Source organism: Fundulus heteroclitus, chromosome 21 (genome assembly GCF_011125445.2).
Source record: "Fundulus heteroclitus isolate FHET01 chromosome 21, MU-UCD_Fhet_4.1, whole genome shotgun sequence".
Lineage (NCBI taxonomy): Eukaryota > Metazoa > Chordata > Actinopteri > Cyprinodontiformes > Fundulidae > Fundulus > Fundulus heteroclitus.
Window position 1 is genome coordinate 35,627,694 of NC_046381.1, and position 23,140 is coordinate 35,650,833.

Below are 23,140 nucleotides of genomic sequence, written 5' to 3' on the forward strand. Positions count from 1 at the left end.
TTGAACCACGGAGAGGGTTTGCTGTAATTCAACAGCTTGGACAGTGTTGTGATAATCAAGTGTAGACTGAGAAGGATCTTAAAACACTGTGGGCAGTACAAGAGGAAGAATGAGTCTGATCTGATTGAGGTGGCAGCGTTTCTCATTGATCAACTGGAGGAGCCCTGGAAGCTCCATGGATACAGACTACACCACCTGAACTGCATGCAGGTGGGTTGTGCTGTCACAGACACATACAGGGCTGAGCAAAAGCAAAATGCCCAAAAATTACTCCCAGTTAATGTGGCATCGGGACTCCTATGGCTGACTGAAGGTTTTTGATTATATATAGATGTAGAAATAATTGCATTTTTCATCCAACAAGAAAACATTGTCCCAACAATATCTTTGTGACGTTTGCACAATAAATGGTCGCCTTCATTCAATAGAAATATTACATTCTAACAACATACGTTTTTTGTTATAATGTGATGAATAAGTATGTTGTTCAAGCGTGAAAAGTATTTGTTATTAACATGAAAGTATTTTTTACAAACAGAACAATAAAGTTTACACATATAAGATGATATAGCTCTATTTTTATTTTTGCCTGGGTGGCAGTGTAAAATTTGATGTTATACAAAAACTGGTAGAGATAAACTGTAAGACTAGTTGGAGCTAAGTGTACTATAGGTTAGGTGAGAAAACATATAAAAAATAGCAAACAAAAGAAGATTTTCATTAAACATATTGTAACACGCTAATATCTAACAAACATGTGATTACATTAGTTAGGACACTAATTATTTGATAGAAAAAAACCCCAGAAAAAAACAGTTTGAGGCACTTGAAGCATTGACCAAGCAGAGTTGAATAAATTTTCATCCATGCAGACAGAGTGTCTGCACAATATAGCATGGGATTATAGTGTTATCATGAGGTATTCAATATTACATTAATTACTCCTATTTATACCTCACGATGATGAAATGAAACTGAAAATACCAAAATCTATTCTCAGATCAGCATTTTTTTTATTAGTTTTGCTTGGAACAAGTAAGAAAAATATAAACATGCTCTTTATAATCCCGTATGTTATAGTATTATAAATGATCAGTAGATAATTTCCTAATTTCTATCATCAAATGATTAAATTCACACCAAGGCCAAATAATAGAAAAACCTGTTTGTTCTGAGTATTTGCTCCCTTTTCCCCTCTTTTTACACACAGCTGTACCCCCTTGAAGGCATTCTTCGCGTCCCATGCTGGTCGTTAATCAGCAGGAGGTCACACAGACCCTTATTTTATTCAGTGAAATCATTGGGTTTACCAGGGGATCTTGTTATCACCAAAACAGCAAACACACTGGCCACCTGAGCTACTAATGACCTTCGCCCTGGGTTTAAGTGAAAAAAGAGAAATCTAAGTGTTTCCAACAGTAACCCCTCGGCTAGCAGGGAAACTGCCAACATTTTCTGTAATTACACCTGCTCTTTGGGTCTCACCCTGGTTTCAAATGAAGGCCCCCAGTGGGCAAAGGCATGCAAAAAGTCTGCTTTAGACACTGGGATTAGGTTACACTGAAGAAGTTTGCTATACCTCAATGTTTAGTGACACTCCAGGCAGCATGGAGACCATTCAAAAGATTTCACGATTATCTAACGTGGCAGCTTCCTGTCCATGAGACCATGGAGTTAAATGTCAAACTAATAAATGGGAATAAAATCAGTTTAATTTGGCTGACATCGGCCGTACAAACATTCCTTTCCACGCAAACAAATTCAAAAGTAAAATATAGCCTACCCTCTTACACCATCAATGCTGCAGGCTTTTTTTTCGAGAACTCTGGTCTTCTTTAGTTAAAGGCTCCAAACACCTTAAAGTTCATACAGCACTGTTCTCTCAGTGATGGAGCTCTCCCAAGCCTTCGCAGCCTGCTTTTTAATCGCTGCATCTTCAGGCAGCTCTCTATAGCTGAGAGCAGCACCAGTGAGGCCCGGCTCGTCGATTCTATTGAACCGGCTTGGCGTGTCACAGCCGGTAAAGACCTCTTGATTGACTCCTGCTTGGATAGCATGTCCAACTGCATACATTAGTAATGCTGAGGGTTCAATAGATAGATGGCTCGGACAGATTGATGCAGGCAGGAGGCACATTTACCACTGTGTATGGAACTAGAGAAGAACTGAACTTAAAGGAAGGCGGTTAGAGGTTGCTGTTCAGGCTTTCTGTGTTTTACTTCAGCAAAAGTCCTGTGTTTCTTTTCATTTTTACTATAGTTATTCATTTATTATAAAATTTCAAGTATGCATGAATAGTTTAGCAGCTGGGCCTCTGGTGGGTGCTCTAATTTAAATCCCTAATTGGCAGCCTAAATATGTTGCTCCCAATATCCCCTCTTGTTAACAGGAGTGCAGCCAGGCATTACAGCCAAAGGAATTTAGACCCTTGTTTGCAGAAAGTTTTCACTGGATGTAGTAAATTTTGGAGGTAATTTTCTAGCCCCAAAGCATATTCTACAGCATATTTTGTCTCCACTGGCCAACTGTGCAAAAATAATAAAACAGAGCTGGAGGTGATGCTAAATGAAATAAATATTCAATACGGTGGAGATTGCAGACCTATTTTGTAAAAAAAGGATAGATAATATGTCCGCATACAAGCATGTGTCAAAAAAGTGGGGCTATGATGCTGTTTCTTTACAAACCGAGACCATATATGATTCTCTTCATGAGACAATAGACAAAAATATGTGACCAATATTTTAGGTAAAACTAAGAATTCCACTTCTTTTTTGTGCCTTGTAAAAGAGTTTACACAACTTAGTCCTTACATATTTTGTCACAAGAGAGAAAGAAAACAGCATGTTATTTTTGGTGATTACCCGTGATTGTAAAGCGCAATAGAAGGAAAAGTGGAAAAATATGAGTCAATAGTTTGTAGGATCACCTTTCGCGTCAGAAAGAAAAGAAAAGTCTTTTGGGGTATCTTCACAGCAGCTTGGTGCATCAAGAGACTGAGATCTTTGAGAATATTTTCTTGCAAAGCAGGTCAAGCTCAGTTAGATCGGATAGAGGACATATATGACCATCAAATTCCTACCTCAGACACCTTGTAGGATTTAACCCTGGACTTTAACTGCAGCAATCTATCACATAAATATGCCGTGATCTGCAACTACCTATTGTATTTGTATGTAAGATAAACCTCCAACCCGTCTCAAGTCTTTTACAGCCTCTAACAGGTTTATTGCTCAGTATTTACTAAAGGATGTTCCTTTATTGTGAGATCAAGTCAGAAATGTCTTTTATCACCGCACTATTGTTTACAGACATATAGTATATCCTCATACTCTGACACTGACAGAATCAAAAGGAGATGATGGCATGCTACACTTATGGTTCAAGTTTAGCTTCAGGACTGTCTCATGTGCAAAAGCATTTTTCACTTTAATCATATCAAACATTGGAAACGCCGTGCCTTCGAGCTGATAGCAGTCGCTATTCATATTTCAGAGCATAGTTAGTGTTAGAGGTTATTTAGATCATCCATCTCCCTGTTGCTGCTGAAGACGAGCATCCCTGCAGAAATAATGTTGTCACCACAAGTGCCACCGTGGAGAGGCTGTGGTCAGGGTATGTGCAGTGTAAGATGCTCTCCTATAGTTTTATCTTCTGAAAAAGTCCATCCATTCATCCATCCATCAACTTCTGCTCATTTGAGATTGGGCCGCATGGGGCAACAGGTCTGGGAGGGAGCCCCATGCGTGTCTCTCCTTTGCAACATCATCCAGCTCATTCAAGGGGACCTCAAGGCGTTCCAAGGCCAGACAGGATATTTAGTCCCTCCAACAAGTTCTGGGTCTTTCCCAGGGTCTCCTCCCAGTGGAGCATACCCAGAAAACCTCAGAAGGGAGATGCTCAGAGGGAATCCTGAAAGCAGCTGAAGCAGGGTCTGTCCTTTAAGCTCCCCCGGATGAGCTCCTTACCCTATCTCCTTACCTTATTTCTAAAGATGTCCTGTAACTTCTACATGTGTCCCTTGCCCAACACACCTGAATCAAAAGGGTAAACTACCTCACTAGCATGCAGTCACGTTCAGCAGAAGTCTGCTATTGAGCTCGTATTGGAGTCAGGTGTGTTAAAGCAGAGACACATCTAAAAGCTGCAGGACACTGGACCTCAAGCACTGGTGTTTGAGAGCACCAAGTACAGCCACCCTTGAGAGGAAACTGATTGCAGATGAAGCCTTCGTCCACCTGTCCATCTCCTGTTCCATCCTATCGTCAATTTTGAACAATAGACCAAGATACTTAAACTCCTCCCTTTGAGTCAGAGACTGACCCCCAACCTAGATGGGACAATCCACCTTTTTCCAGTCGAGAACCATAGCCTTAGACTTAGAGGAGCTGACTCTCATCCCGGCCACTTCACACTCAGCTGAGAACCGCTCCAGTGCATACTGCAGGTGATGGCCTGAAGATGCTAACAGAACCACGTCACACTTGACAAGCAAAAAAGATTGTGAGGTTCCCAAATCAGACACCCTCCTCTCCACCACTCTGCCTTCAGATCCTGTCCATGAACACCACAAACAGGATCAGTGACAAGGGGCGGCCCTGCCAGAGTCCAACACACACTTGGAAGAGGCTCTGCTTTGTGCCAAGGATACGACACAGCTTTTGCTTTGGACATGCAAGGATTGAACAGACCTTAAAAACCACCCAAATGCCCTATAGCCCCACAGCACCCTCCACAAAATGATTTGGGGGACACGGTCAGGCGTTCTGCAAATCTACAAGTCACATGTAACCCGAAAAAAGCATACTCCCATGACTCGATCTGGTCCATTGCTCCACGGCCAGGACAAAAGGCACATCGTTCATCCTAGATCCGAGGTTCGACTATCAGTTGAAGTCTCCTCGCCAACATCCCGGAGCAGGGGTCTAAGTGGACATTTTTATGGCAGTAAAAAGGGTATCCATCACCACAAATTATTCATGAAATAAAAGTCAACTTAAATATATTTATTTCTGTAAACACAATGAATGAATGAACAATGTCGGCTCAAAAAGAATAACTCAAAGTATCAAATTCATTTATGAAGTTGAATAAATAAATGGATAATGGGCAAAACCTAGGACAGCGTTTTAGAGAATTTCCAAGTTTATTTCCTGAAAATATGTGAAATTATATTAGTTCTGTATTTTTTGTTGGAAATTTACTCCTCCTTTTTTTCCTTTCATCTACAATGGCCCTAAACAAACAAAAGAACAGGCAGAACAACATTGTGCATGCTTTTTAAATAACCAAACAGTATATTAAAATTAAAATAAACTATAACATGAAACCCATCAACACTCTGCTCTAAATAAGTTCAATACAAATAAATATTTAGCAGTAATATAACAATAAATGTCATGGTTAGGGATTCCACAACCATTATCATTACCTGGAAGAAGAGGAGGGGGAGAGAGGGGAAAGGTGGGGGCTTGTGCATGCTGCGGATCAGGTTCTGGAAAGAGCTCTGACAAGAACCCTGATAAATGCTCACCAGATATCACAAGACTTTTTTGTGGGAAATTGATGACAGAGAAGGTCATTTTTAAGTATTGGTAAATAAAAAAGGTGACTTTTCTCATCCAGCCGAAAACAACAGGTGCTTGAGCACCATTAGGGGTCTATCTATGCACATGCCTGCCCCAGTGTATGCTGAGAAGTGTGATCCCTGGATAATAGGAACTCTCCTCTTTAATCTTCAGTTTACAAACAAACCAAATGAATCCGATGTTAAATGAATAAGTACCTGGGCACACCTGCCATTTATTTTCCTAAAAGTAAGCAGTTAAAAAAAAAACATTTTTTTTACCTGCTTATTGTCAGGTGAGACTAGATAGTTGGATGGGGATGACGGGTTTAATTGGGAGAAAGTTGAAGAGCTCTGTCTCAAGAGAGCTGTTGCTGAGATCTTACACCTCTCCCTGCCCAGGATGCACTTCGGGCCAGGTGGCAGACGGTAGAGAAAGCAATTAGCAGATAGCATGTTAGCAAGCATGCTGATTCGCTTTAAGCCACTGCAGAGCTGCCAGCTGCACATCAGTAGGGTGGAAGAAATGTGTATGTGCCTGTGGAGTTGTGTCTTTCAAAAAGATCAGAGACAGTATTGTCTTTATGTGTAATTATCCATTATGTCAACAAGAACTGACTCTACTTTTTCCAGCCACCCTTCTATTTCTATTCTATTTTTTTAATGGATAATTAAGCTGTAAATGCCTCTGAAGCAGCTGCCCTTTCCAACCTCCAACACTCGCTCCGCTTGCCTCTCGCAACCCCAGTGCTTTTTACACACATGCTGAATGCCGACACGTGCAAAAAAAAAAAGTGCTTATTAGCTCACCATTTGACCCAATTGGCTTGTGTATGAAAACACCTGGGCTAACATGTAGATTTAATTGCTTCACTTAGTTAAAACACTTAGAGACCATGTTGACTTTAGTCTGCTCAATTTGTTGGGATCAGCAGCTCAGCTCATCAGTGATGTTGAGATCTTGCATTGAGGGTAATTGCTATTAATTAGTGGTTTGTACACTTGGCTTTGATGTTGCTCTGAGCCAAAAGAAGTGAGTTCTCGGATGAAGTTGGTTAAGCAGAAATAGGTCATTTGGAACACTTTTAGATCATTCCAGGCACTGTTAAAGTGGCGCGCCAGACATATGGAGTCTTAGTGAAAAGTATTTGCATCGGTGTGTACGGAACATTTTAAAACAGCAAATCTATATTAAATCTATATTAAAAAAATTATATATATATATATATATATATATATATATATATATATATATATATATATATATATATATATATATATATATATATGTATGTATATATATATATATATATATATATATATATATATATATATATATATATATATATATACGTTTACTGTCTCACAGGGAGCAGTGTAAATATGCCACTCTAAGGAAATCAGTCAATGCACATGTCATTTATAGCAGTTTCATGGAGTCATATGTTATGTCATATTGTGATTTATCCCATCTATATGCCATAGATATTGGACTTTTCAGGAACATATGTCCTGTTTGGATTTTACCTAAACAAAGGTTTGGTTACATTTACTTTGAAACATTTTTAAATGTGTCAACCTTTCAGCTACATTTGCGCTACATTGTGTGATTTCAGACTCATATGGCTCTTGGTCATGTCACCCTGTCCAAGCTTTACGTGATGAAATATTGATAGAACAAAATAAACTCAAGCTTGTGTAGCGGCCTAGTCAAAGTCCAGACTTACATGCTGTGACATAACTTTAAGCGGGTCATTCATGCTCAACTTAGCCTCCAATGTAGCTGATTTTAATTCTTTCTGCAATGGCAGTGGGCCAAAATTATTCCACAGTGCTATTAAAGACTTATAGCCAGTTATTATAACACTTGATGCCGCAAAGGGTGACAAGCAGTTATTTCGTTTAAGGGGCAAGTGCTTTTTCACAAGGTGCAAGGTTGGTCTGGACTGCCTTCTGTGTGTATTATGAGCACCATTTAGGTAAAAGGCTATTTTTAGAGCACTGTATGGATATGTATCACTATGTTTGATGAAAAAATGTTAGTAATAAAGTACATGGCAAAAAAAACATACATGGGTACTGAATGAAAATATGAAGGACCACACCTTGATACAAAAATCAATGAACCTTTTGTGTTTTAAAATTGCTCATGCAGTCAGTGATCAATCTCCTCGGGTTTTCTGCCACTTAGTGAGATGTAAGTATACTGTTTATGGCCATAACCCCAGTGTGAGGCCAGGAAATGATCTTACACCGGGAATATGGAATAACTTTGTGTTGGCTCTTTTTTTTTTTTTTCGCTAATTTCACATAGAGAGCGGGAGAAGCTGTTTTCTCCAGCTACGTGTCCGTCAGAATCCCATTACCGGAGACGTCGTAGACAAACTGCTCCAGGTGTGGAAAGACTCAGCGGGCACGGCTCGACCAACACAAACACATAAAACACATTTGCACCTGTCCCAAACATCTCATCGAGGACCTTTATTGAATATAAACTTTTGTGGAGTCTTTTTAATGCCATGTTTTTTTTTTTTGTTTTTTTTTTAAACCCGTAATATTCTACTGGTTGTGCAATTTGAGCTCCCTCCCTCCCTCATGGGGAGTTTCATGAATACATATCAGGATCTTTAGCTCGGTGGTGGCTGTAACGCCTTGAGCGATTTCACTTTGAGAGTACCGCACAAAAACAAAGACACCTCAGCAATGTGAATATTCATGAATCGGGTATGCAGGAGCGGTTTAAAAGGCAGACTAAAAGGTGAATAGAAGGAAGAGACACGAGGAGTATGATACAAATGGCAACGGCAGTGCAGTGGCTCTCTTTTAAAGAAAAAAATTGAAGACCTAAAGCCCCGTGGGAAACTGGCTGTTACGATACTGTTAAACGGGCCGTCTGCTCCGCCCTCCCCCTGAAAGCGCTGCTGGCCTCACCCTACAGTTCCGTTCGGGGAGCGGCTGCGTGATTGGAAACATAACGGCACCGGTGGCTGTGAGACCCCGCGGGCCTCACCGGCGGCCTCCATCGTTATGCCGAAGGCGCTATCGTTTCTGGACGCTGATTAAAATGTTGCAGATGTTGAAAGAAGCTGAAGGTTAAACCACAAAGGGTGCATGAGCAGCCCTCTGCACGCGCGTAAACACCCGTTTTCACAAAATCCGACATCCGCAGCAGAGAGAGGAGAAAGCCCAGAGATAGGGCCGCGGGGGGGTGGAGCCGACGCTCGTCTCGCCTCGACTTCATCTGCTCAACCGGAGCAACTTTTTTTTCCTCAATCGTGCCCACTATTTCTAAGTGTTAAATTAATATAACTTTGATAGCTGCAGGGGATTTAGTCCAGCAGCACCAAAGATTGTCACAGGCAAGGTGACCTTCAGCAGGGACTCCAAAAGGTGACTAAGATCAGAAATGAAGCCCACTTCTTCAAGTTATTTATTTAAACAAGGCCCAGAATCTAGATTTGATGGAAGTATGGAAAAGGCTTTGACATTAGTGGGTATATCACATCCAATCACAACAGCCATATTAAATGTCTTCAAATATGTGAGCGCCAATATTTTTATGTGGACAAGTAATAAATCTCAAAATGTCAGCGGACAAATGTGGACAGCTGAAATGAATGCTACAGCCTGCTTTCTGTATCTGTTTACCTTTGGTGAAACTGTGATTTTATTAATATGGATCAGGGAAGGGACGTTTGAGCTTTGCAGAGAACGCCAGTAACATTAGAAGTGTTGCTGTCAGAGTCGGAGCCAATATATTTGCATCGTTCTGGCAGTATTGGTCAGCTTTAGCTTGGATTGCATTTCATCAAACGCGAGTCCTTTCCTTTCACCCCCTCAATTCCTGCTGGGCTTAGTTTCCTGAAGTTTTAAATAAAACACAAGAAACAGAGCTGTTCTTCACCAACTACACAATACAACCTGAAAGGTGGACTTGAAATAAGGAGATGCTGAAATGCTGAACTTCAGTAGTTCTTAATTGTGAGAATACGGTACATGGCTCAAAAAAACTATTTCACAGTTAAGGACGGCCCGTGGTGCAGAGTTAGAGAGGGCGCCCCATATATGGAGGCAATTAGTCCTCGACACAGCCGTCCGGGGTTCAATTTACCACCTTGGGACCTTTGCTGCATGCCTTCCCCACTTCTCTTTCTGCCCGTTTCTTGCCTGAACACTGCAAATAAAGGCCACTAGTGCCACAAAAAGCTTTAAATTCTTTTAAATAAATATCTGGAAATGATGGCATACGTATGTGAATAAAATTGCTGCCCATTCCGCTTTGCAAAGTGGAATAAAGTTCAGTCAGGTTGGAGTAAAACAGCTATTTTAATGTCAAGCTGCATATTCCCCAAATTGATTCTGGTCTGGACTTTGAGCGGGCCATTCTAACACATGAAAATACTTTAAAGTAAACCAATCCATTTAAAGCCTCTCAGCATTTTGTGGTAGTTGCCCTGTTGGAAGATAAATGTTAGTCTCAAGTCCATCTTTAGCAGGTTTTCATTTGTCACAGTTCACTTTGGTGTCTTAAGACCAGAGAATCTTCTTCCATGACTTTACTGCTTCCCTATTGATGCAAACTTTAAAAGGGACACTTCATACTCTGCAGTTCTTCATTTTCACATGGAAATACTTCAGTTGTGTACTATATAAATTGGAACTGCAATGTTTTGTTCTGAAATCCTCATTAAAGTTATCCCCACTTTCCCCCTTTTTACCCATTTTCTGAGGCATATATAAGAGCAACTGTTAAATCTAAAAGAGCCCCTTCCAGGTCACAGACCGTTCCACTTCACACCTTTCGGCCATTTCTGTAGCATGCTGGACAGAACATTTTGACTTATCTACTTGTAGCTACATCATCCTTCAGCTTGGATTACAACCTTGCTCAGAAAAATAAAGACGGCGGATTCATGAAATTGGCAAGCCGGACCTCCATGACCTTGTTTAGCCGTTCTGCAGCAAATACAGCGACATAATAGTTATAAAAATACATAACAGAAGACAGAGGAAACTGAATGGTTTGAAAAATATGAGCAAAACAGATTATAAATATACCTATACAGTACCTGGAAAGACTATATTCAAATATTCTGCGCTGCTAGAGAGTCCAAGATCACAACATACCTGAACAATGCAAATAAAGGCCGCTAGTGCCACAAAAAGCTGATCAGGGCAACATTTAGTTACCCTGATCAGCAAACCAGGGCAAATAAATGATTTCAGGTCTGTTGCTTTACCTTCACTAACTATGAAGGTATTTGAGAAAATAGTTAAAAACCTGGTGCTATCATCTATAGAGGGAAAACGTGACACCCTGCAATTTGTCCATCGAGCGGGAAGGGGAGTAGAGGATTCAAAGATTTTCTTATCTTGAAAAGTTTATATAAGCATTTAGACAAACCAAAATCTCATACTAGGTTTCTGCTTGTAGACTTTTCCTTGGCTTTTACAATGCAACCGCATACTTTAATAGACAAGCTGCTGTGTGATTTAAACTCTCCTCACCAACCTGTTTTATGGATTTTAGATTTTTGTAACTGCTAGAGGGTAAACGCTCATTTCCCAGACTCCTTCTTTCTCTCTACAGGGTCACCTCAAGGGTGTGTCCTTTCACCCCTTCTTTTTATGATGTACACAAATGGCTGCATAAGCACCCAGGAGAGCAGCTATTTGGTGGAATTATCTGATGACACAGCGTTATTGTCACTCCTCCGAGGTCCAGTATCTGACCACAGGAATGCTCTGACTGATTTTATCTCATGGTGTGATTACCATTTCCTTGCCTTAAATGTATCTAAAACCAAATAATTAATTATTGACTTTAGTCAAAATAGAGATACTGCTTCAGAGAGCATCATACATAACAAAAAGGTGGGAATTGTTGGTTTCACAATTTGACAGTCAAAGACAGAAATAGCGTTTAACAACATTGTAAAAATCTGTTCTAAAATTATCGCCGTAAAACAGAGAGCCCTTAATGTCTTCTGCAACCAGCAAATAGTTGGGAAGACAGCAAGTATCCTAGCCTCTCCGGGTCATGCTCTGGCAGGTGAATTTTCTCTGTTGCCTTCTGGGCGTCGTTAGGCTCTTCCCGTGTGTAAGACAAACCGCCACTCCAAGTCTTTCATCCCTCCCGCAATCAAGCTTTCAAACTGTGTGTAGGGTTTTTGGAGATTTGAACATCTGCACACACTGACTGCTTGTTGTGAATATTGTGTGACTGTTGCAAACTGGCTGCTCTTGAAGTAATTGCACCTTATGGAATTAATAAAGTTGATTGAATTGAATTGAACAAAATGTATTTAAGGGGTCAAAGAGTGCATTTTCCATATGTCCTCCTTGCACATGACTTCTTATGGCATTCTTTAGATAATGGGTTTCTTCTTGCTGCTCTTTTCCTTAAAGCTCAGAATCTTGGAGTGCATGACCAATAGCTGTTACATCAAGAGTTACTTCCACCTCAGCCGTGGATTTCTGCAGCTCCTGCAAAGTTACAACTTCCATTTTATGCTCCATTTTAGGATGATATATTGAAAAGTTTTCTGTGAGAAATTCAAAGGTTCTGTTGTTTTAATATTTTGTAACTTGACCCTGATTTAAGCCTCCACACCCTTCTCTCTGACCTATTTGCTGTGCTCTTTGTTCTTCATGATGCCGTTTGTTCTTTAGTAAACCTCTAACAAACCGCCATCCCAGACCATTTGGATTCATAGTGAAGATAAAATTCCCACAGGTCACTTCTGAAGCCAATCATCTGCACTGGATCTTTTTTTTTTGTGGTACCAAAGTAAAGGGTGGCCTGGGGGTGAAACCAAATAAACTTCACATTTTACAGATATTTTTTTAGTTCTATGCTGTTTTATTTCAGGAAAAAAAAATATTTCCAGTGAAATATGTAGAGCTTAGTGGTGGCGCTTTGACAAACGTGAAAAAGGGTCTGTATGTAACACAATAAATAGCAAAATATATGAAGAAAAGGAAAAAATAGCTGCATTTTCCTAGTCGTTCTTTTATGCTCTTAATCCAAGGGGCTATAAATGTGTTATTATGAAATGCCCTAATGGAGACTATATGTGGTGTGAGAGCACAGGACTAGGGAGTGGTGTAAAACAGTTGAAACCAAGACATTAGAAATTAAATCTGCTAATAGATAACAAATGGCTGTTTTAAAGCCAACACATTGCGCACAATGCGTTAAGATGAACCGTTATTTGATATGGTATATCATTGCTCAACTTCTAATTAAACATAAAACCAGTAGAAAATAGCTATTATATTTTATTAAAACTTAAGTGTTGTTTTCTTCAACACTCATTCATGTTGACATCTAACTGCTGCCTCAAAGTTCTCCGTTTGCCTAAGAGCACCTCATGAAGCACGAGCCTCATAAATTAATGGAGCAGACAGATATCCCCTCGGATTCGTCTGGCTACGGCGACAGCTGAGTCTGCTGAGTTTATTGTTAATCAGAGTCTCCGGTGAAAGCGGGATGCGAGCGAGGATTTAGCGCACCTTAAGGGAGTCCCTCCTCCCATACCGAGGATATGCCTGTGAGATCTCATCCCATGTTAATTTGTCACAGAGGAGGTATTCTCACTGTTGCTCCCTGCAGCCCTCTAGCTAACTCTAAGCTATTCATTGTCTCGTACGGCTACAGGCCTTTTCTATGCCTTCATTCTCTGAGAGCTTGTTCCGCAATTCATGTCGCCTTGTTTCCCCGCGCCTCCGCCTCGCTCTGCCTTGGTTGTTTTTCTCCCGCACCCCTGTTCCCTCTCCTTTTGACTGTGACAATTATGCGTCCTCCTGTGGGACAATTAAAAAGGAGCTGGCTTCGCCGGCGAAAGGGAGAAGACAAAGGAAAGGGATCGAGGAAATAATGATGCCAGATTTGTTTGTGCAGTCGCCCGTCTCCTTTGAACCGGCACCTCTTGAAGTAGCTGCTGTTTGTTCCAGCGGCCACCTCTTTGTCAAGGACGCTCTGCCTTTCAGCGCCGCTGTCCGACAAAATAAATAAAACCGCTCGTCATTCGGAGATGCAAAACTCCCCAACCCCCCCGCCCCATCGACGTGGTTGTCCTCTTTCATCCCCATCCTGAACGCATCTTCTTCCTCTTTGACAGGTGCAAGTGCAATCTTCACGCCAACAGCTGCGTGTTTGACAAAGAGAAGTTGAGCTGCGAGTGCGAGCACAACACCACGGGGCCCGACTGCGGGCGCTGCAAGAGAAATTACCAAGGGCGAGCGTGGAGTGCTGGCTCCTACCTGCCCATTCCCAAGGGCACGGCTAATATCTGTGAGTACAAACAGGCACTCGCACCCTCATCAATTCACAAACACGTTAGCTCACTAACAGGTGATGAGTTGCACGTTCACGTTTTTTTCCTTCTGCAAGATGTTGTGACATGACAAAGCTGTTTCAAAAATACGTGGGCCAACATCATTATTGTTTTAATCTATGGACGGCATTTTTTTTTTTTTAATCTGCCAATAAAACTTGATCAGTTTCATTCAAAACTTAGTAAGCTTGTGATAATTTTCTCACTTTTTAGTGAGTCAGTTAGAAAAGACAACCTTCCTGGGGAAAATCGACATTGAATCGACATTGTTGCCTTCGATCTAAACGTCACGAAGTAATGGTTGACAGGTGAAAGACGAAGTGAAGTCTACCTTAACACATTTACTGCATACATCCCATTGAGAAACTGCGTCAAATATTATTATACAAAAGGCATCGCATGGTTGCAAAAAGAAAATGTAAAGTGAGGTTAAAATGTGTTTTTGTGTGTTTGTACCACATTTAATAAGTGTTGGAAGCAGAAGCAGAAGAGAAAAAGTAAAATAAATAATTTTTGGCAACAAAAGTTGCTCTGTGGCCAGCAAGTGTCCCAGCATTCCCTTAAATGCAGAGTATGTTTAATGAACATACTACATTTTATGCTGAATTAAAACAAATCAGAGCTAAAGGGTTAATAGTGGATTTCTGCTTATGATGAACTGATGATGCAGAATCTTGTTAATCAGGGTAATTTGCCTTAAAACAACTGTAATAATGAGAATTGATCGCAAGTATGTTTGCCAAATCCTTGATTTGATCTTGAGAGCCACAGTTAAAGAAAATCTAAGCATAACGATACCAAAATGTTCTTACTTGTCATTTGTGGGATCATATTTTACTGAAAAAAACTCACCCTGACGTGGAGGAGGGAAAATGAGCTTTTTACCAGCACGACAAAATTAGAGTTTACAGTATAATGATCTCCATTTCCTTTCTTTCCTCCCCGGAGCTCTTGCTGTCTACTATTTTGTTCCCTCAGAGAAAAATAACATTTGCTCTTCCATCAATGCGAACAGAACAAGGACACGGTGTCAGACTGCATTCTCCACATCCAGTAGTTTGGTGCTGCTAAAGTGAGGGGAGACCACTTTATAAGTACTTACGTAGAGAGCTTTTTCTATCAGTCACAAATGAGGCCAATTATGGTCTCGGTGCAAACACTCTGATTAATAGATGATCTGCTTCTTAGTCACAGCACAACTTGTGTGTAGATTTTGTCTTGTGTGGGTGTTTGGTTGGTGGATAAATACAAATGCAGCTCCAGATATGGGAATATCACAAAAAACGTTTTTTGGCACTCGTTTGAGAAAGTGAAACATAAATTTTATACAGATTCATTATACATAGTGATGTATTTCAAGCCTTTTATATCTTGTAACTTTCAGAAATATGGCTTACAGATAATGGAAACTCAAAATTCAAATGTCAGGCTTCTGAAAAGTATGTTAATTTCTATGCACTCAATTCTCAATAAAAAAAAAATAATCTCAAGTTTGGGCAGGACTGTTTTTTTAGTTAATATTTAGTAAGAATTTTGGATTTTGAATTAGAGTTCATCAAATGTCTAAATTCATTTAAAAAACTGTAAAAGTTGTCTTCAGTTTAGAATCAATGGCATGCAATACATGTCAATTTTAGAATAAGAAAATATAATCATTCCTTTCTAGTCCAACAATGGGGATATTTGGATGTGAGAAAGACACAGACAGTTACACACAATTATTAGGCAAGGCAAGGCAAGTTTATTTGTGTAGTACATTTCAGTAACAAGACCATACATAGAGCTGTGATGCTGTACTTGTTTGAAAAAGAAGAAACAATAATAATCTAGTCTAATCTAGTTAGTTCTAAAGAAGATAAATATTTTAGAAGATAAAATAATGAATACAATGATAAATGTTGAACAATTATTGATATAGCATGCTCAGGTATACTACATTTTAGAGTTGTTAGCAGTTAAACTGCAAAAACAGTGCTACTTAAAATAAGTCAAGAATTCTTGAATATGATCAAATTGTCTTGTTTTGACAGTAAAATCGGCCAACGGTGTAAGCAAAATATTACTAAGCAAGAATTTTTAAAACTAGTAAATTATTCTAAATGCTGTGTGCCTTCAAACTAAACTAGACAACCTGTCCAAAATGAAAGAAAAATTGTGCTTCTAACAAGCAAAGATTGCTTTCCTTAAGGAATGTTTTGTTAGAATGAATATTACACCTCCTTGATTAAGCTTTAGATTAATCTTAAGTTATTTATCCTTTACTTAAGAAATGTTGATTTATTACAAGGGAAGAGACTCTGATATGTACAAAATGTTTACCCATAATGAGTGTTTTGCTTTCTTGACCAAGCATATTTCAATAATTATTTTCTTACTGCTTAATATTTTAAAGCTTAATTTAGTTTTTCCCATCAACCAAAAAAACTTACAACTGGACAAATTTTCTTAAAACTTAATTGTTCTGCAATTTGTCTTAAATAATCTGTCGTCAACATAAAATAATTACTTCCAGGTTTGACTGGTCGATATTGTATTTTTTTTTTTTTTTTTTTTTTTTGCATCTTGGATTCTACTGCGGTCTTAATACTGAAAAACAATTAATCGTTTGTGTGTTTAGCAATTGAATAAAGGTTTGATAAGTCTAAACCTGTTTTTAAACAGTCATTGTTGAGTTTGGGTGTGAAATCTAGGCATTTTAGATTTTGAATGATAAAATACCTTCTAGACTCATTTGAAATGGTTAACTACCCATTGGCTTAGCAACAGCTGGAAGCTACGATGCCAATGCCACCTTGATGCAGTTATCTGCTTTACAGCTATTCATTATTGTTTTTTCACATTTTTTTTTCCAAATCATTCTTATCTTTTCTGATGCAGTTTGTTTTCTACTGAATACCCAAAATGTTGACAAGAAAACAATTTATGATTTACTGAGGCTTCTTCAATGCTTTTACATAACCATGTGTTGTTAGGCTAACATAAGTTTATATTAATCACCTCCTTCAAAAAAACAAGGATACAACTCAAGACATATTTCTTTCCTTGTTTTAAAATAAGAGTCTCCGCATGGATCTAGCAAGTCAAGCTTAGAGGGCAAGTTTGGATTTTTGGGAGTGATGTTTCTGTGCCATCACAATTATTAATAATTAAATAAAACAGAGAAAGGCTAACAGCTGGTCAGTTTAGAGACTCAGTTGAAAATAACTCAAGATGAAAATGTTTATTATTATAAAAAACTTTCCACTGTCGGTTCATGCTTGCTCGGTATGAGGGATTGCTGCAAAGCCATGGACAATTCAGACGACTGTCCCTGTGGCTCTACGCTCCTTCAGGAGGAGTGAATGCTGCTTGTGAAGACTTTCATGCAATCAACTGGTTTCCATTACATAGGAAATTTTATAATAATAATCTGACCCAAACTGTATAATCTGATTGAATTTGACTTTGGAAAGAGCCTTGAGATGACATGTTTCTTGAATTGGCGCTATATAAATAAAATTGAATGGAATTTAATTTAATTTAATTGAATACAGTAAGATGCACCACTATTATGTAGGACATTAAACATCTCATTTCTCAATTAATAAATTGATCTTGACTGCATTCTTTGATAACTAGGACCAAGAGGAATGTCTGTACTTGGAATCTCTCTGTATGATTCAATTAAATTTACTTATTTTGTAACTTGCCTTGAGACGACGTTTATTGTGAATTAGCACTATACGAATAAACTGAAACTGAATTAAATCTACACAATCAAAACAGACTGTCACAGTTTGTCACAGTTTATCTAGTTGAACAACATCTACTTAACTACATGAGTTTACATGTCAGTTCATGTCATTAGCAGCAACTCATCAGTTTCTCGAAGCCTGTCAAGAAGCAGGCACATTTTGGTTTCTACAAATGGCTGTTAGTAGAAATTCCTCAAAAGTTGTGATTTTCATAGCTATTCCAGGTCTCTTAGAGGTTTGAAAACTATCCCAGGCTCACGATCCGTTGATCGGACAAAATCATATAATCAGCATAGGTTTTGCAGAGTACGTAAAAAAGGACAAACATAATTAACTCTTGTGAAAGTGTAGACATTTCATAACTCTTAATATGCCATTGCCACGGTTTAATATTGTTGATTTTAATTGTTTTAAATAGCAAAAATCAGCTAAAACAGGGGCCCATTTGATTTGCTGGTAACCTTCCACTGCTCTGAGGATATCCCCATGTTTCTACACATTCTCTACGATATGACATCTGTCTACTATACAACATTAAATATTGTGCCATTTTTTATGTTATTACACCCCTACTTAATTATCCTTTCCTGACCATCGTCTTACAAAATCACCCAAGCAGAAGATCAAAAACAATTAGCATTCCTCCCTTATATCAGTTAGCAAAGTGGCATAGCTTCAGTTTCAAATATGCTCCCAACTTTCATCCCACCCTCCTGTCTCTTTATTACTGTGATTTCTGCCTTCCTGCCTGGGGACTCGCAGCTCTGCTACTGGCCACTGATGACTTATTCTGCCTCCCCAAGGATCCACGTTATGAGACTTAGGGAGGGTTAGTGAAATAGCCATTCCCAAAGCCTGGATTGACAGCACATTATTAGAAAAAGGTGACAGACACACATACATACACAGGTGCTCATGCAGACCTCCTAACAATGCATGCACACACCTTCATATCCACACAAGAGATGCACACACAAACTCCTTTGGCCCTGCTGGTGATGAAAAACAGTCCTGGTATAAAACGCATTATTATACTTTGTCTTGGAGGAGGAAAAATCCATAACGTAATAACGCTGTGAAAAATCTGTAGGAATGCAAGGTTTCCCTGCTGAATAGAGAAGAAAACACACAAAGCCAACAGAAAAATGCACCTTGTGCTGAGTTGTAATCTCGGAAAGTCTCCTAGTGTTTGCGCTAAAACCGAGTGAACATATGGCATCTTCGTCGAGGCAAATTTGTCAAAGATGAAAATGCAATTAAGATTTAATTTCTTCTTACTATGCCCATCATGTCGTCTGACGGGATAAGGAGGTCAATGAATCATCGTCTGGAAGGGGGTGTGGCGCTGGGGGTGTTAATGTGTCGCCTCATAATGGGGCTGTGTTTGGAGCGCAGAGGAATAAACGGGTATTTAAAGAGTGACAGGGAAAGAAACGGATGGCAAAGATGGAAGGAGGGGAGGCGGACATCACTCTCTGTCACAGCTAACTCGGCCTACTGGGGTGGGGGCTTTGTCTCCGTCTCTTTCCCGTTTCTCCGTCTATATTGCTTGCCCACTCCGCGCACACCCACCCTCCTCTCATGCTCACTCATTCTCACTTCCCTCCTCTGGAGAGACAGAAGGAGAGGGATCAGTTGCAGAATTAACCATGGCAGTTCATTTCACTGTACGACTGAAGCAAACTGAGGTAAACAGATTCTGGCATTGGGTAGAGAAGTAGCTGCTCACCTCAAAATACTTTATTTCTGATAGTGAAGTTTATCCTGGACATTACCTTAAAGCCAAACTGTGTTCACCCCAACTGGTTCAGCAAATTATGAAAACTGTCCTTTTTTATTGTTTTTTTAAGGAACAGTACATGTACTGTGGATATCACATATAGTTGAAACCACATATTTAGATCTGCTTTGTAAAAAAGATACATAATTGCTATTTCACACCTTCTAACATTAAATCAGACTCCTCTTTTTCTCCTTAGGTTAAACCAGACCACAGGCTCCTCACATTTACTGGAGTTGTGGCCTATTCCTCCTGACAGATCTAGTTTAACTAACTCAGTTTTATTGGGTGTCTTCCTTCCATACACCTTCTCAGGAGAGAACAGTGCCCCTAAGATAACTCCAAAACATTGACATTGTTTTACCCATTCCACTTTGTAGATATTTTAATGGTATTCTTAGGGTAATTGTACAGATGGAAAACCCGTTTCTGCCCATGCTCTAACTTCCTGGCTGATGTGTTGAGAACTTTTGAGATTTCTGCACAATGCTCTTTCTCCATGATACCAGCTGTTTAATGAAGTGCACCAGTTCCTCCTGTAGCAACCCCCCCCCCCAAGATCAGAATCTGTTTTAATTGCCAAGTTGCTTCATACAGCAAGGAATTTGACTTTGATTCCACTTTGCTCTAATTGGAGATAGGGATAGGGATAGGTACCTTTCACATTTGAACTGATAAGGTACAGATTATCAGTGAACGAGGTGAATAAGGGATTGAAGCGGTTTGTGAATCAAACTCAGGGAATTATTTTAGTACAACAGTTGCAGAAGGAAAAAGACTTCATTAAAAACATTATATCTTGATACATTTGCAGTGTGGAAACAGAGTGGATCTCCTCTTTGCTATCTTTGCTCTGACTGCAGGCGGGTTTCATGACGAGGGGGTATGACACTACACATCGGGGCAATGGGTAAACAAGGAGAAGCAATGCAGCTAAGAGAGTCAGCGATGCCCAGCAGATGTCTGAAAAGAAAGAGGAAATGTCCAAGATCAAGTTTGAGAAAACACAAAAAATTATTTGTTCCCAAGAGGGATAAGACATGAGAGTGCCAAGCTGTAACTTTACTGTGAGGCATTGCAGGACATTCTACTGGCTCGTCGAGTAGCTGCATCAATTGTCGTCATAACGATAATGTCTGTTGACTGCGCCTGGTGCAAAATTGCTTTCAGGTTCGAAAAGGACTAAAGCCGTGTTTCCATCACCTTTGTTTGGCTGCACACTAATCTGCTCCGCTCGCTTGCAAGCATTGCAGCAACAGTTTTTCTCAGGACTAGTCTGGGTTTCTCCAGCCCTGGTCAGGAGCCGGGTCAAACCGAGTGGACTAGAGCAGGGTTTTGACGTGAACACAATGCTTTTCAGTGATTGGCCGAGGGGCAAGGAGATGGTTTTTCTCCAAGGAAGTCCAGAAAAACCCAAGAGCGACAACAATAATATTAAGGATCACCTTGAATGGAGTGGGTCAAACCAAAATATAATTTTACTATTTACAAACCATGAACCAAGTCTGAAGGAAAGAAAAAAGAAAAAGTCACTTCAGTTTTCTATACGCAGACACAATGTGGAAAATCAGTTCATAACTGTTTGAACAATTGAATTTATGATCTAGAGACAGGAAGATGCATTCACAGAATGGAAGCCAGCGCAGTCAACATGGGATTGCGCAATCCCAGGGGAGGCCAAGCTCGCTGCAGCCTCACCGGCTTCGCTATCAAGCGCCACCAAGGATTTACATGAAAAATAGGGAAAAGTCTGCAATTTTAAAGAGAATATGATAAAAAATGAGGAAATTAGATAAAAAATAACTTTTATTATAAATGACTGAGTGAATCACAATTTATATTATGTTAATATTATTATATATTTTCTTTCTTTCCATGATGACAAGTGAGGCCTGGCCTCACTTGCCTCCCCTGACTGCACGTCACTGCTTTAAACAGTTGGGTTTCATGCATTTTTTAAAACTTTAGCGGCAATTCATGATACATGTCATCTCAAGGCACTTTCTATACAGATTAGATCAGATAATACAGATTGGTCAAAAAGTTTCCTATCCAAGGAAACCCAGGGATAGGAACCATTCACTCCTCATGAAGAGCGTAGAGCCACAGTGGACAGTCGTGCATTGTCCATGGCTTTGCAGCAATACCTCAAACTGAGCAAGCATGAAGTGACAGTGGAGAGGAAAACTCCCCTTTAACGGGAAGGAAAAACCTCCTGCAGAACCAGAACCAAGCTCAGTGTGAACGGTCATCTGCCTCGACCGACTGGGGGTTAGAGAAGACAGAGCAGAGACACAACGAGAGAGACAAAAAAAGAACAGAAGCACACATTGATCCAGGAATCCTTTCTACGTTATATGCAGTGGCGGCTGGCCAGTAGGGGGCACTCGGGCGCCGCCCCCTTTAAATCGTTTAGATAATAAATGATTTCTGAACTGCAAAGTACTTAAAAATGTATTTATTCATACTGTGTGTCCAATAGACATGTTAGAACTTATTAAAATAGTAAATACATAATTCTATTTAATTGCTCACATTGTGCACACTTCCTTTCCTATATGCAGGGCGCCGGTCTAATGAGAATGAATGTAGGTGCAGCAACTTGGGCAAGCACGTGATCTGAGGCTGACTTTTAATTGGTTATCTAGGGTTTTGCATAGGGGCGCAGCGCTCTGCGTCCCGGACACACCCATTCTGTTGTGTCATTACAGGTAGAGTGTCAGTACTGGCAAATTTTTTTTAAAACATTGTGTGATTGGACAATCCCCGATTCGACTCATAGCGCAGCTGCAGTTCGTTAGGTTGCATGCAAAGTGAAGTAGTTTCAAAATGAGATAAAATTCTGTTTTGTCTTTACAAAAAAATGCTTTTGCAAAGCGTTCACTTGAAGAAAATAACAGGATAAAGGAGCTTGGACCGGATCGTCTTAATTTACAAATTCAGCAGCAGGCAAGTGATCTCTCCACTCCATGGTTGGACAAAGCAGTGTAGGTAGCAGTGTTGTAGTCAAGTCACTATGCCTCGAGTTCGAGTCCAGGTTCGAGTCACCAGTGTTCAAGTCCGAGTCAAGTCCAAGTCATTAAAAAAAAAATCTGAGTCGAGTCCGAGTCGAGTCCACTACTCATCCGAGTCAAGTCCGAGTCGAGTCACTATTGACGTGTGATGTATGACATGAAGCAGTAACATTCCATTGCACTAATAACTCTTTCGCTGTAGTTACCCTGGTTTTACTCGGTAAAACTACTGCTTTTTCCAAGTCTAAGACGTCTCCTAACCATGGTTTTTAAACATTGTTGTTATGGAACGCGCAACAGCGACTCGAGGTACGCTGATAGGCCGCATATGAAGGATGTTAAAGCCGCAAGCGGCGTCGATCGGCCCTCGCAGCCAAGCGCACTCCGGCCTATTGGCCACCGGGTGGGGTTCGCGCACCGCTGCGGTGCTGGCTGGCGGGCGGGGTTCGCGCACCGCCGCGGCTCCGGGCGGCCGGCGGGGTTCGCGCACTGCCAGCCGCCCGCCACCGCAGATGCTGTTACGCATTTTCCTCGCCCGTCCACCGGGCGATTCCCACAAACGCGTTCGGCAGCCCTCCCCCATGACTCACAACAAATCTGGTGCAGATCGGTCGATGCAGCGAGGAGATACAGCCGTTGGATAATGATAATTTTTCTTCCCACTGTCGCTTCATGCTTGCTCAGTATGAGGGATTGCAGCAAAGCCA

General features: G+C 40.3%; 1 protein-coding gene across 10 annotated transcripts in view; it reads left to right on the plus strand.

The window, feature by feature from the left end:
* The window catches only part of ntng1a (netrin g1a), a 190,625-nt gene that overhangs the window by 118,522 nt on the left and 48,963 nt on the right, over positions 1 to 23,140 (plus strand). For all 10 annotated transcript variants that reach the window (XM_036124782.1, XM_036124786.1, XM_036124783.1 and 7 more), the window contains exon 4: positions 13,690 to 13,862. In XM_036124782.1, coding sequence (XP_035980675.1) covers positions 13,690 to 13,862 — 173 coding nt within the window. The remainder of the gene's footprint in view (positions 1 to 13,689; positions 13,863 to 23,140) is intronic.